The 12640-nt window shown below is 57.2% G+C and overlaps 1 protein-coding gene across 6 annotated transcripts in view; it reads right to left on the reverse strand.

The window, feature by feature from the left end:
• Nfix (nuclear factor I X) overlaps positions 1 to 12640 on the reverse strand; it is a 119758-nt gene that overhangs the window by 15228 nt on the left and 91890 nt on the right. For all 6 annotated transcript variants that reach the window (XM_045139183.1, XM_045139184.1, XM_045139181.1 and 3 more), the window contains 3 exons: positions 12449 to 12585; positions 9386 to 9508; positions 6425 to 6600 (listed from right to left, as the gene is read on the reverse strand). In XM_045139183.1, the coding sequence (XP_044995118.1) occupies positions 6425 to 6600; positions 9386 to 9508; positions 12449 to 12585 (436 nt within the window). The remainder of the gene's footprint in view (positions 1 to 6424; positions 6601 to 9385; positions 9509 to 12448; positions 12586 to 12640) is intronic.

Consider the following 12640-nt stretch of genomic DNA (forward strand, 5'->3'; position numbering starts at 1 on the left):
CACCCTGATGTCCCCAGAGGTACACGGCTACCTCCCTCCTTGGGCCCAGCTGGGGCTGGCTGACCTAGCCAAAGCCCATAGACCTGCCAACAGCCACCCTGTGACCAGCCTGGCCCAGGAGGATGCCCAGAGCGAGGAGCTTGCCCTCAGCTCTGGGGTGCTGGCCTTTCCTCTAAAGATCAGCCAGGGAGGGACGCGTGCCGCTGCTGGCTGCAGGTTCTGTGAGCTCGGTTCCTCAAGAGCGCGTCCCTCGGGAGCCAGGGATGCTCGTCCACCAGGATCCCTCTCCTCCTTTGAGCCTGCTTTGGCCTCAGACTCAAGTTTGTTCTCCAGGCTTTGTTCCTGGCCGCGCCTGGGTCGGTCTCCAGGCTGCACAGCGGGCACCCCAGGCTCCTCGGCCTCTGGCAGGCACAGTTTCCCTGGAGTGGCCTGGCTTGTGCTTCTGGCTGCTCGGGACAATGCCCTTAATGCCCACCTGCAGCCTGGGTACAGGCTGGGTCTGGCCCAGCTTTTCCTTTCCTAGGGGACAAAGCTCAACTCTCCTGCCACCCAGGCAACATGAGTCCTAGGAAGATCCTCCTCCCTCTCTCCTTCTCTCTGTCTCTCTCTTTCTCTCTTTGGTTTTTCCAGGTAGGGTCTCACTCTCTAGTCCAGGCTGACCTGGAATTCACTCTGTAGTCTCAGGGTGGCCTCGAACTCACGGCGATCCTCCTCCCTCTGCCTCCCGAGTGCTGGGATTAAAGGCGTGTGCCACCACACCCAGCTCTCTGTCTCTCTCTCTCTCTGCTTTCCTGAGACTGGGTCTCACTATGTACGCCAGGCTGGCCTTGAACAGATCATGCCCCTGCCTCTGCTCGCTCAGTGCTAGGGCTACACGTCTGGGGCCACATCTGGCCAGTGCCCCTCCTTCTATGGGAGGGTAGACTGCAAGGAGCCACCTGCCTGATGTATGCGGCCAGCGTCGTTCTGTTCTCGGTCATTCCACCTGACTAGGGTCAGGGAGGTTACGGGGGTCACCCCGGCGCTCAGCTCCCGTGCCCTTGCTGTCCAGCCCTGGACCAGGCACTGCATCCCTGCCGTTTCTAACCCTCACCCACACGGTGACACTTCTCACCCAGGGCCAGTCCAAACCCCAGCCCCTCCCCAGGGACACAGGGAGCATCTAGAGACTCTGCTGGGGTTTTGGAAAATGCTACTGGTATCAAGTGGGTGGAGGCCGGAGATAAAGCACACGAGACAGGCCTCTCCTGAGAGAAGGTGCCCGGGCCCCGGGGACCCCAATGCTGCTGCCTCTGAGACGTTCTACTGCAAAGAAGCCTCCACCTCGGCCCATCCCACGGCTGAAGGAACCGGGGCTCTGCGCCATCATGTCATTCATCCAGAGCCACCCACCTTCGCTAGCCAGGCCTGGGATGCACAGCCACGTCCACGGCATCCACACGCTGAGGGGGGCTCTTCCTAGCAGTTTCATGGGGTCCTTGTCCCCCAGTGCAGGTTAGCTCAGATTTCTCCCACCCTCTGAGACCTTCCTGGGCTGCACGGTATCAGAGGTTCAGACCCGCTGCCCGAGACTGACAGTCTCCTTCCTCACCCTTTCCCCTAGACGAGCCCCGTGCCAAAGTTCCTGGCATTTCCAGGACTCGGTGTGAACACTGGGCTGGACTGCTCCACGCACAGCGCCTAGTCTGGAGTCCCCTGCCTACATCCTCGAGGCACACTCAGAAAGCATTACCATGCAGAGACCCTCCTGTTCTTCCTCAAATGTCTCCTTCCGCCATCCCTGCCCACTCTGGGTGACAGTTCAGGGGGGAAAAAAACAAACCAAGCAAACAACAACAACAAAAAGCAATGGGTGCTAAGCAGTCCACATCTGTGATCTGAATTGGAGTCCTTGTGCTAGGTGCCATTTTGGAAGGGGACCCTTTTGTTCCAGGCACAGCAAGGACCCAGAGGCAGGGTTGACAGTTCTCAGGGGTGCCACCGAGATCCAGGCCACAGCTGCCTCCCCTCATGTCCCTGGCCTACCTGGCTGCCATCCCATTCTTCCCTCAGGCAGGAAAAGGCCACTCCTGCCTCAAGCCTTCTCGCTGGGCGCTGGGCTCTGGGTCCCTGGGACACAGAAGCTGCTGAGCTTGTCTCCCAGAGGAGTGTCCCAAATCCCGTGTGGAGGGATTAGTCCTAGCCAGATATGGCCAGACATTATGTTTGTAGAAATGACTTTCGTCAAGCCTGGGATATGCAAGGTCTAGTTAAAAGCTGTGATGCTGGGCTGGAGAGATGACTTAGCGGTTAAGCGCTTGCCTGTGAAGCCTAAGGACCCCGGTTCGAGGCTCGGTTCCCCGGGTCCCACATTAGCCAGATGCACAAGGGGGCGCACGCGTCTGGAGTTCGTTTGCAGAGGCTGGAAGCCCTGGCGCGCCCATTCTCTCTCTCTCCCTCTATCTGTCTGTCTCTCTGTGTGTGTCGCTCTCAAATAAAAAAAAAAAAAAAAAATTAAAAAAAAAAAAGCTGTGATGCTGGGCTGGAGAGATGGCTCAGCGGTTCTTTCCTGCGTAAGTCCTAAGGACTCATGTTCAACTTCCCAGGTCCCACGCAAACCAGGTGCACAGTGACGCAAGGGCAAAGTCGCATGTGTGGACAAGGGGGCACAGACGTCTGGAGTTTGGCTGCAATGACTGGAGGCCCTGGAGCGTCAGTTCTTTTTTTTCTCTCACATTAAAAAAAAGAAAAAGAAAAAGGACAGGCTGGGCATGGTGGCGTACACCTTTAATCCCAGCACTTGGGAGGCAGAGGTAGAAGGGTTGTCATGAGTTCAAGGCCACCCTGAGACTACACAGTGAATTCCAGGTCAGCCTGGGCTAGAGTGAGACCCTACATCCAAAAAAAAGTGATGCTATTGGGCATGGCGGCACACGCCTTCAGTCCCAGCACTTGTTAGAGGTAGGAGGATCACCATGAAGTCGAGGTCACCCTGAGAATACAGAGTGAGTTCCTGGTCAGCCTGGGCTAGAGTGAGACCCTACCTCGAGAAAATTCTGATATATTATCACAGGACGTCATCAGTTGGGACAGACAGAAGGACCCATGTGTGCTGGTCAGGGGATGGGCAGTCCCTCCCTGAGTCTCACTCTCCCATTTCTTTCTTTTTTGAAAATTTTAATCATTTTATTTATTTATTTATTTATTTGACACGGTGGGGGTGGTTGAGAGAGAGAATGGATACACCAGGGCCTCTAGCCACTGCAAACGAACTCCAGACGCACACGACACAATGTGCATCTGGCTGATGTGGGACCTGGAGAATCAAACGTGGGTCCTTAGGCTTCTCAGGCAAGTGCCTTAATCTCTAAGCCATCTTCCCCCACCCCACACTCCTTTGTTTTTAAGGTAGGGTCTTGCTGTAGCCCAGGCTGACCTGGAATTCACTATGTATTCTCAGGGTGGCCTCGAGCTCATAGCAATCCTCCTTGCTCTGCCTCCCGAGTACTGGGATTTAAGGCATGCGCCACCACGTCTGGCCTAGACATCGTCTTTCTTCCCTCCGCGTCTCCTTCATGTGACATTGGCCCTTACTGATTTGGTTCTTAGAAACCAGTGCCTTATACCTGGACCCAAAGATGAGCTATTACTATCAGGATGTCTGCCTGCCTGCATTTGTCTGTGACCTTGTCTTCCTGCAAAGCTAGTCTGCCCTTCAGGTTATTGAGGTAGTTAGAAAATGACCCCTCTAAGGCGCACACCTTTAATTCCAGCACTCAGGAGGCAGAGGTAGGAGGATCACCGTGAGTTCAAGGCCACCCTGAGACTACATAGTAAATTCCAGGTCAGCCTGAGCTAGAGTGAGCCCCTACCTTGATAAACAAGAGAGAGAGAGAGAGAGAGAGAGTGACCCCTCTAGACCCTAGAGCAGTGGGTCTCAAAGGGGGCACCCTGACCAGCAGCACGGCATTAGCGGGGTGTGGAGGTTCAGACCTTCTGAAACTGAAGCTGTGGGTTAAGCCCTCCATGAGTCTTAGGCATACTAAGTCTGAACGTTCCAGTGTGACCAAAAAACAAGCTCAGGCTGGCCTCAGCTCTCTGCAGCCACCTTGTCCTGTTCCCTAGCACTTGGGTGTGCCTTAGAAACTGCTGGGGGCTTCCTACAGCAAGGTCCTGCTGACTCAGAGCCACAGAGGCAAAGTGGAGAGGTTGTCCTCCGGTCTGCTATGCCTAGCTGCCTTACAGTGTTTTTGTTTTTTTTTCCCTTTCTGACCCGGAATTCACTATGTAGTCTCAGAGTGGCCTCAAACTCATGGGGGTGGCTGTCTGTTTTTGCATCCTCTGGGGCTAGTGCCTGTCTTGAGAGAACAGTCCTCTAGGCCCGTGAGTCCTCGTGTCAGACAGTCACAGGAGAATCTCAGGACCCGGCCCTCCGGGAGGTAACAGCCTTTTTCTCTAGGGCCGCAGGGTTCGGGAAAACTTCTTGGGCTCACCTCGTTCTTAGGCCATTTGGACTAGAAGTCTGGCTACCTCTGCAGGTGACAAGGCAGACTAACGCTGGAGGGATGGCTTAGCAGTTAAGGATCTTGCCTGCAAAGCCAAAGGACCCAGGTTTGATTCCCCAGGACCCACGTAAGCCAGATGCACAAGGTGTCTGGAGTTCCCTTGCAGTGGCTGGATGCCCTGGCGTCATGCCCATTCTCTCTCTCCTCCCCCCTCTAACTATGTCTGCCTCTTTCTCTCTCTCTCAAACATAAATATAAATATAAATAAATATATATATAATATAATGTAATGCAATATATATAAAAAAGGCAGGCTAGGTAGCATTCCTCTGCTCTGTGGTCCTGACCTCAAACCCTATGGGAAGGCAACAGACGCTAGCAGCTCCTAGAGACTTTGCCACACCTTTAAAGCAATAAGTAGGGATCAGTTCTACCCCTCCATGCCCTCTAAGACTGACCAAACTTGTCCAAAGAGGCAGGTAGGCCACAAGCATGCTGAGGAGCTGCACAGTCAGGTTGAAGAGGAAGTGGGGAGAATAGACAAGAGGGAAGAGGACTGACTCCTAGGTTGGACAGACAGCCCGGAGGCCGAGCCTGGCCCTGCCCCAGTCACACTTGACCCTAGCGAATGCCCCCTCTCCCCAGAGCGCACCGAGGTCGTCCCACTGAGCAGCAGATGGCTGCGGCCACTCCCCCTGGGCTGCCTCTGGCAAGGACTTCAAGAACGCCTTTCCCAACCTACTTTCCAAGGCCCTTTGAGCATCACTCCCCGCCCCCCCCCCACACACCCCGACTCCTTGTAGGTTTCCAGGTGCCCATGCTGGCTGAGAGGAGCTGGGGGGGGGCGCTCTTCATATTGCCAAGCTGTGGAACTTTCCAGAGACCTAGAACACCATGTCCTAGCCCGAGGGGCCCCAGGGACTGAACCCCCTCCGCGTTAGACTCATATCTAGCCCACCACCAGCTTCCTGAGTGAGGCCTTTGCAAAGGCTCTCGCTTTGCTCGTCAAGCCCAGGCCCCGGGCTTGTCTGGAGAAGCGCTCCACAGGGAGTCCTCTGTCCACCAGCGTTGGGGACAGGAAGCCCTTCACCACGGTCGAGGAGCCCCTTGTCAAGTGTCCTGCCCCTGGGGTCTCTACAACAGCTCTGTGAATTAGGGGCCCTCTCCCCACACAGACAGGTGTCTCATGTGCACATAGGGTCACTGGAAGTGGGAGACGGCTTTGATGGGGAGAAGGAGGCACCCCTGGCATCTGCCGGGTAGAGAGCAGCGTGCTTCCCATCGAGCCCACGGCAGCCTTTCAGTATAGGTGGTAAAACAACCCCACATGTCAACCATGCCGAGATGGGAACCAAATCAGACCCCAGAGTCTGCCAAATCCTCGGACCCCTGAGTTGATTGTTTTGAGGTAGGGTCTCGCTCTAGTAGTTCCAGGCTGACCTGGAACTCACTCTGTAGTCCCCCGGCTGGCTTCGAACTCACAGCGATCCTCCCCACTTCTGCCTCCCAAGTGCTGGGATGAAAGGCGTGCGCCACCACGCCTGGCTACCCCTGATTTTTAAAGAGTTGTGGGTTGGACAGGTCACAGGCTCACTCCTGCTGGAAAACAAGACCCCACAGGAAGAGCAAGGCATCCCAGCAGGATGCGCCCCCCCCCCACCGCCCACCCCGCACCTCTCCAGACCATAACAGACATGCCCCGGCACCACGCTAGGACCCTGGCCCCAGGCCCACTAAAGTCAAGCACACAGCAGAGACTACCAAGCTCCCTGTTGCTGCGGCCCAGGTGGGCACCTGGCTTTTGGACCCTCTTCCCTGTGAGCCCTCAGACAGACAGACAGACAGACAGAGAGACAGACAGTTGCACAGACAGACAGACAGACAGACAGGGAGGGAGGGAGGTGAGACTGCAGCGGGGCTCCTGGGCCCTCGGGACTCACCTGTCCGGTAGCCTGGCCCGAGCCGTCGGAGCACACGAACTGCACAAACTCCTTCAGCGAGTCCTGACCGTGGTGGTGGTGGTAGCGGATGGTCGGGTGGGTAAAGTACGGGCTCGACTGCTGGATGATGGACGTGGAGGGGAAGTGCAACGCCGACGCCGTGGCCCGGGGGCTCCCTGCGCACACGCAGCCAGGGCGAGAGGAGAGCAGAGGAGAGGGCATCAGGGCGGAGGCCGCCACGTTGGGCAGGGAGAGGAAGGTGTTGGTGGAGGGTGAGGTGAAGGGAAGCGATGAATGGCACCCTACAAGGGCAAGCTTGGGTGCTGTGTGTCTAAAGTTGCCAGGGGTTTTTGGTTTGCTTTGTTTTGTTTTGGGTAGTACTGGGCATCAAACCCAGAGCCTCACCAATGCTAAACAAACCCTCTGCCACTGAGCCACATCCCCAGAAACTCGTTAGGATGTTGTCTGCTTGGCACATGCTTTTGGGTGTTGTTTCTTTGTTCAAGGTCACACACGTAGCCTTAAGTTCTGGATCTTCCTTCCTCAGCCTCTTAAATGCTGGGATGACAGGCCTGTGCCATCATGCCTGACCTCATTACATACTCTGCAAAGTTTCTTATGTTTATAAAAACAGTACATGGGGTGGGGAAGCGCTGGAGAGATAGCTTAGTGGTTAAGTGCTTGCCTGTGAAGCCTAAGGACCCTGGTTCAAGGCTCGATTCTCCAGGACCTACATAAGCCAGATGCCCAAGGAGGCACATGCATCTGGAGTTCCTTTGCAGTGGCCGGAGGCCCTGGTGCGCCCATTCTCTCCCTCTCTCTCTCTCTCTCTCTCTCTCTCTCTCTCTCTCTCTCTCTCTCTCTCTCTGCCTCTTTCATTGTCTGTTGCTCTCAGAACATTGGCTTGGCACGGCAGAGGAGCACGTCTTTAATCCCAGCACTAGGGAGGCAGAGGTGGGAGGATCACCATGAGTTCGAGGCCACCCTGAGACTACAGAGTGAATTCCATGTTAGCCTGGGCTAGACTGAGACCCTACCTGGAAAAACCAGAGGGTGGGGGGGGGCGGGGGAAACAACCAAAAATCCAGTACATTAAGCTATTACTTATCTTGATGATTGAATGCTTGGCACCCCTGACATTTTGCACCCAAAGCAAGCACCTAACTGGTCCTGCCCGGGGTGTGAGCCTGCATGAGGGACCTCACAAGACGGACGGCCCTGGGGACCCTGGACAAAGACATGGCCCTGCTCCTGCTCAGGATGGACACCCGGCCCATGCAGTCGCCTCTCCTGATGTCCCCCGCTGTGAGCGGGGCGCACAGGCCTTCCCCAGGGCGCTGGCCCCCTTCCTTGCACACACAGCCTTGCGCACACGCCGGGCCCCTGCACAGGCCTCCGCTCTTCCCCAGGTTCTCCCCCTCCGTCTGTTTCTAATCAGCTCACTCTTGCTCTCCGTTTCGCTGGGGGGGGGGGGGGCGGAGGAAACTTGGCCGCTCTCTGGAGTTCATAAAAACGGAGTGGAGCAGCGCGGGGGCCCGCGGGCTCGGAGGCCCGGGCTCCCCGCCCCCACCTGGCGGCCACCACACCCTGCCCCAGCAGCGCCGGCTGCCTCTAGGCTCCCAGCCAAGAGGCCCCAAGGAGGAAGCTGGGAGCTAAATCGCCCGTTCACTACCCTACAGAGGAGGCGCCTGTGCAAAAGCGGACGCAGGGCTGCTAGCAAACAAAGGCCCAGGCTGTCAGATGGGTGCTGAGGGAAACGGCCGGGGGGGGGGGGGGGGGGGGGGGCTGGGCTTCCACGTCCCCCTGCCCCGTCCCGCCCCTCAAGAAGTCCTAAGCGTTGTCCCCAGCATCTTTTCACTGGCCTGCAGAGATGCTCCCTCAAGGTGACGACAGGACGCCCTAAAGAACAGACCGAGTGGGCTGGGGAGACGGCTTAGTGGTTAAGGCGTTTGCCTGCAAAGCCAGAGGACCCAGGTTCGATTCCCCAGGACCCACGTAAGCCAGATGCACAAGGGGGTGCATGTGTCTGGAGTTCATCTGCAGTGGCTGGAGGCCCTGGCGCGGCCATTCTCTCTCTCTCTGTTTCCCTCTCTTTCTCTATCAAATAAATAAATACATAAATAAAAATAATTTTTTTCTAAAAAAAAAAAGGGCTGGAGAGATGCCTTAGTGATTAAGCGCTTGCCTGTGAAGCCTAAGGACCCTGGTTCGATTCCCCAGGACCCATGTTAGCCAGATGCACAAGGGGGCGCATGCGTCTGGAGTTAGTTTGCAGTGGCTGGAGGCCCTGGCATGCCCATTCTCTCTCTCTCTGCCTCTTTCTCTCTCTGTCTGTCACTCTCAAATAAATAAATAAAAGTAAAAAATGTTTAAAAAAAAAACAGACTGAGGCCACTTTGAGAGTACAAAGTGAAGCCTGGATTAGAGAGTGAGACCCTGCCTCGAAAAAACAAAGAAATAAGTAAATAAAAACATGCCTTTAATCCCAGGGGTAGGAGGATCACTGTGAGTTCAAGGCCAGCCTGAGACTACATAGTGAATTCCAGGTCAGCCTGGACTACAGTGAGACTCTACTTGGAAAAATCCATTAAAAAAAAAAAAAAAAAAGCCCAGGTCCAACCTTGCACTTCCAGGAAACAGCGGGAACACCCTAAGAAGGCCACCTCTTGCCACAAGGGGAGCCTGGGCCCCTGCGCAGTACCCGGGGTTCCCCTGGGAGAGCTACCTGCCTCAGCCAGGCACTGGGGGAAGAGTCGAAGGTGGTATGGGGGCGATGGGGGGGGTGCACCCCCCCCATGCACGCACGCACGCCTACAACTGGTAGAGTCACATAGGGTGTTTGGGAACCAAATGGTCAGGCCCCCGGGGGGGGGGCCAGCCTGGTTGTCAGACGTGGGCGCAGCCCGTCGTGTTTGGCTGCCCCCCCACCCCGGCCCCCTCCAGCGCCCCTCCATCTCTCACCTGGTCTAACTCCGGCGAGCACAGGCAGCGGGTGGTGTGTGAAAGCCATGCGCGGGGAGCTGCCCTGTGAGGAGAGGGCACTGCAGAAGTCCAGCTTCCCTGACTTCTTTAGCGAACCCTGGCCTGGGGGGAGGAAGCAGCAACACGGGCAGGTTTAGCCGTTGCGGGCGGGAGCGGGGGGTGGGGGGGTTGCGGGAAAGCCAGCACAGCAGCTCTGCTCAGCCCCCCTGGAGCCCCTTCTCTGTCCCTCCCTTTGCCTCCCCTGGGCCTCAGGGGCGCATGCGGGCTGTGGGTGCTTCTGAGCAAAGAGGAAAATGAGGCCTTGGGTAATAATGCTGGTGCAAGGAAGGAGATCCTGTGGCCCGGACACAAGTTGATAAGGAATTAAAAACGGAGGGGGGGGTGTAGGGCTATAATTGAGGAAGTGATGCATGAGGGGTGGTGGGCAGTGGGATAAGGTGCCCTGGGCCCTGGACACTGTGGTGTAAAGAGGCCAGTGCTCCCTTTCTGGAAGAGAGCACAGCCAGAAGCGCCCAGGAGGGATGTGACATCCAATAGCGCAGCAAGGACAAAACCCAGGAGGACCCAGAGGGCCAGGGCTGCCCTGGACGCAGGATTTGGGAAGGCTTGGGATCTGCTCTTGACCCTGGTGCCCGAGCTGAAGGTGGCACCGTCCCACAGGAGACAGAGTCATGGGAACGGCCTGCCTGGCTCTGTCTTTAGCAGCTGACCCCTTGGTCATTTCCGCCCAGGGGCACGGCTTAAGAAGCGGGGCTCCCTCCCCGGTGGTGGGCGGGCGTGTGCTCTAGGGAAGGACATCTCCAGTCCCGGTCTGAGCCTTGAGGCTGTGCCCCCGGGCACACAGGGTGAGGTGGAGTCAAGTCACATCTACAGTTGCCGTCACTGAGGGGCAAATCTAGCCCATTTGGGGACTGCAGGACAGAGAAACAAGAGCCAGTTTTAACCACAGAGGGAAGCTGCAGGGGGAGGTGGGGAGGGTGAGCTCCTAGCCGCCAGTGGAGGTGTTATCTGGTGGCAGCTGTGTGCCACCTGATAGCTGGCATGGTAGGGAGGGAGGGAGCACCCACCAGCTGTGCACAGCTGTCCCTGCTGCAGGCAGAGTACCTCTCCAGCTGTTCCCGTCCTGCAGCTGGGCTGCTTAATTGGCGATTTGTCGCAGCCCAGGGAAATATGACAAGTGAGTGTGTGTGGGGGGGTGAGGAAGCCTGGGGGTGCTGCAGGAGGATGTTGGGGGTGCTATGCAAGGCAGGGCTGCCAGAAGCAGCAGAAATGGCAGGCGCAAGAGCAGACAGCCAAGAGAAAAGACAGCAGCAGCCAGGAGGAGGTGGCTCTCGGGAGCCAGACCCACGTAGAGAGGCCTGGGAATCCTCCTGCAGGAGTCGGAGGCAGTGGGCCGGGCACTTGGGGCACCCCAGTGGTAGTCCTTGCAGAAGACGTGCCCAGCCTGAGGCTGGGTCTGGCTGGGACCCAGGATTCAGCCGTCTGTAGCCTTCTAAACTCCCCTCTCAAACCACCGCCAGAGAGTCCCCCTAGGGTTGTTTGTGAGCCCAGGCTCTGCCTACCATGCAGAGAGACCCTTGCTGATACCTTCCCGACAGAGCCCAGTCTCCCGTGGCACCCTGGAGGGTCTCCAGGCCTGTCCCTCAGCCAAAGTCCAGGAGGCAAGCTCTGTTCTGCTCTGCTCTCATGGCAGCTGGAGCCAAAACCAGGGCCTAGGCTGGTTTGTCCCCCCACCCCCAGGCCATCCTCAATCACACAATGTACCACTGGGTCAGACAGACACATCCAGTGAGTGCTTCCCCAGCGCTGTGCGGAGCAGGCAAAATCTACCTAGGTTGTACTAGAGCGGGCGTGTACTCGCGAGACCCAAGGCCTCAAGGACATACCCACAGCCCAGCAGGGGTCTCCTGCAGGTAGACACACACACACACTCACACACAGAGAGAGAGAGAGAGGGAGAGAGAGAGAGAGAGAGGCGTTGGCACACATTCTTCCTGCTGGGCTCCTGGGCTGTCCACCCCCACTGGTCAACACTGAAAGTGCAGGTGGCAGCTGGAGAGATGGCTTAGTGACTAAGGGCCTTGCTCGTGAAGCCTGAGGACCCAGGTTCGGTTCCCCAGGACCCGCGTGAGCCAGACGGATGCACAAGGGAGCACACGCATCTGGGGTTCGTTTGCGGCAGCCAGAGGCCGTGTGCGCCCGTGTGTTCTCTCTCTCTCTCTCTCTCTCTCTAATAAATAAGGAAAAAGTGAAAGTGCAGGTGGTTGGGCTTGACAGGAAGTGACCTCCAGGGAGGCCTGAGAAGGGCCAACCTGGCTTCCTCCAGGCTATCCAGATCCTTTTCCACTTTGCTGGCTCCCCAAGACGGCTCTGCCCAGTCCAGCCTTGGCTCTGGGCCGCTCTGTAAAGATGGGCTCCAAAGCCACGGCTAGCCCACCTCAAACCTGTCTCCCTAGGGACATCTGGCAACGTCTGCCCGCTGCAGCACTTTTTTTTTTTTTTTTTTTTTTTTTGTTTTTGGTTGTCACGATGGGGTGGGCTGGATGTGGCAGAGCAGCCCTGAATCCCACTACCCGGGTAGGCAGCTGAGGTACAGGGGTCAAGAGTTCAAGGCCAGCCTAGCTATTTAGCAAGACTACCCCAAACAGAACAGAACAAAACAAGCCCCCCTGAGCCAGAAGGTAGGTGTTTGCTACTGGCGCCTGGTAGCAGAGCCAGGGATACCGCTCAGCGCCTCTCAGGAAGACACAAGGCCTCAGATGCCACCTGGGCCCATCTGGGAAACGGTCTTGCTCTAAGAGAACCATAGGGCCATGAGGCGTCTCTGAAGGCCATGGCCCCCTCCACCACCACCCACTGCAAGGCACTTGGACACCTGACAGCCATCTGATCGCTCCCCACAAACACAGGCCCTGCCCTCCTGACTCAGGCGATCCGGCTCCTCACTGCCCCCACCTCCATCTCTTCAGTCTGCGCCCTTCTCCGTCAGGAAACAGAGGCCAGGGAAGGCAAGGGCTGCCCCAAGTGCAGGTGTGCCCGTACCTGCGTCCACATCATTGGGCCATCCGCTGGACTGGCTGCCACCAGCCGCCGGGGAGCGGCCGGTCCCAGGATAGAATACGTCATCGACGGGACTCTCCATCTCGCTGTCATCGATGGACTTGGGGCGCTTGGTGGTGCTGAGGACAGAGAAGAGGATCAGGTGGGCTGAGGCTCCAAGGAGTCCCCAAGTGC

The sequence above is a fragment of the Jaculus jaculus genome, chromosome 21 (assembly GCF_020740685.1).
Source record: "Jaculus jaculus isolate mJacJac1 chromosome 21, mJacJac1.mat.Y.cur, whole genome shotgun sequence".
NCBI lineage: Eukaryota > Metazoa > Chordata > Mammalia > Rodentia > Dipodidae > Jaculus > Jaculus jaculus.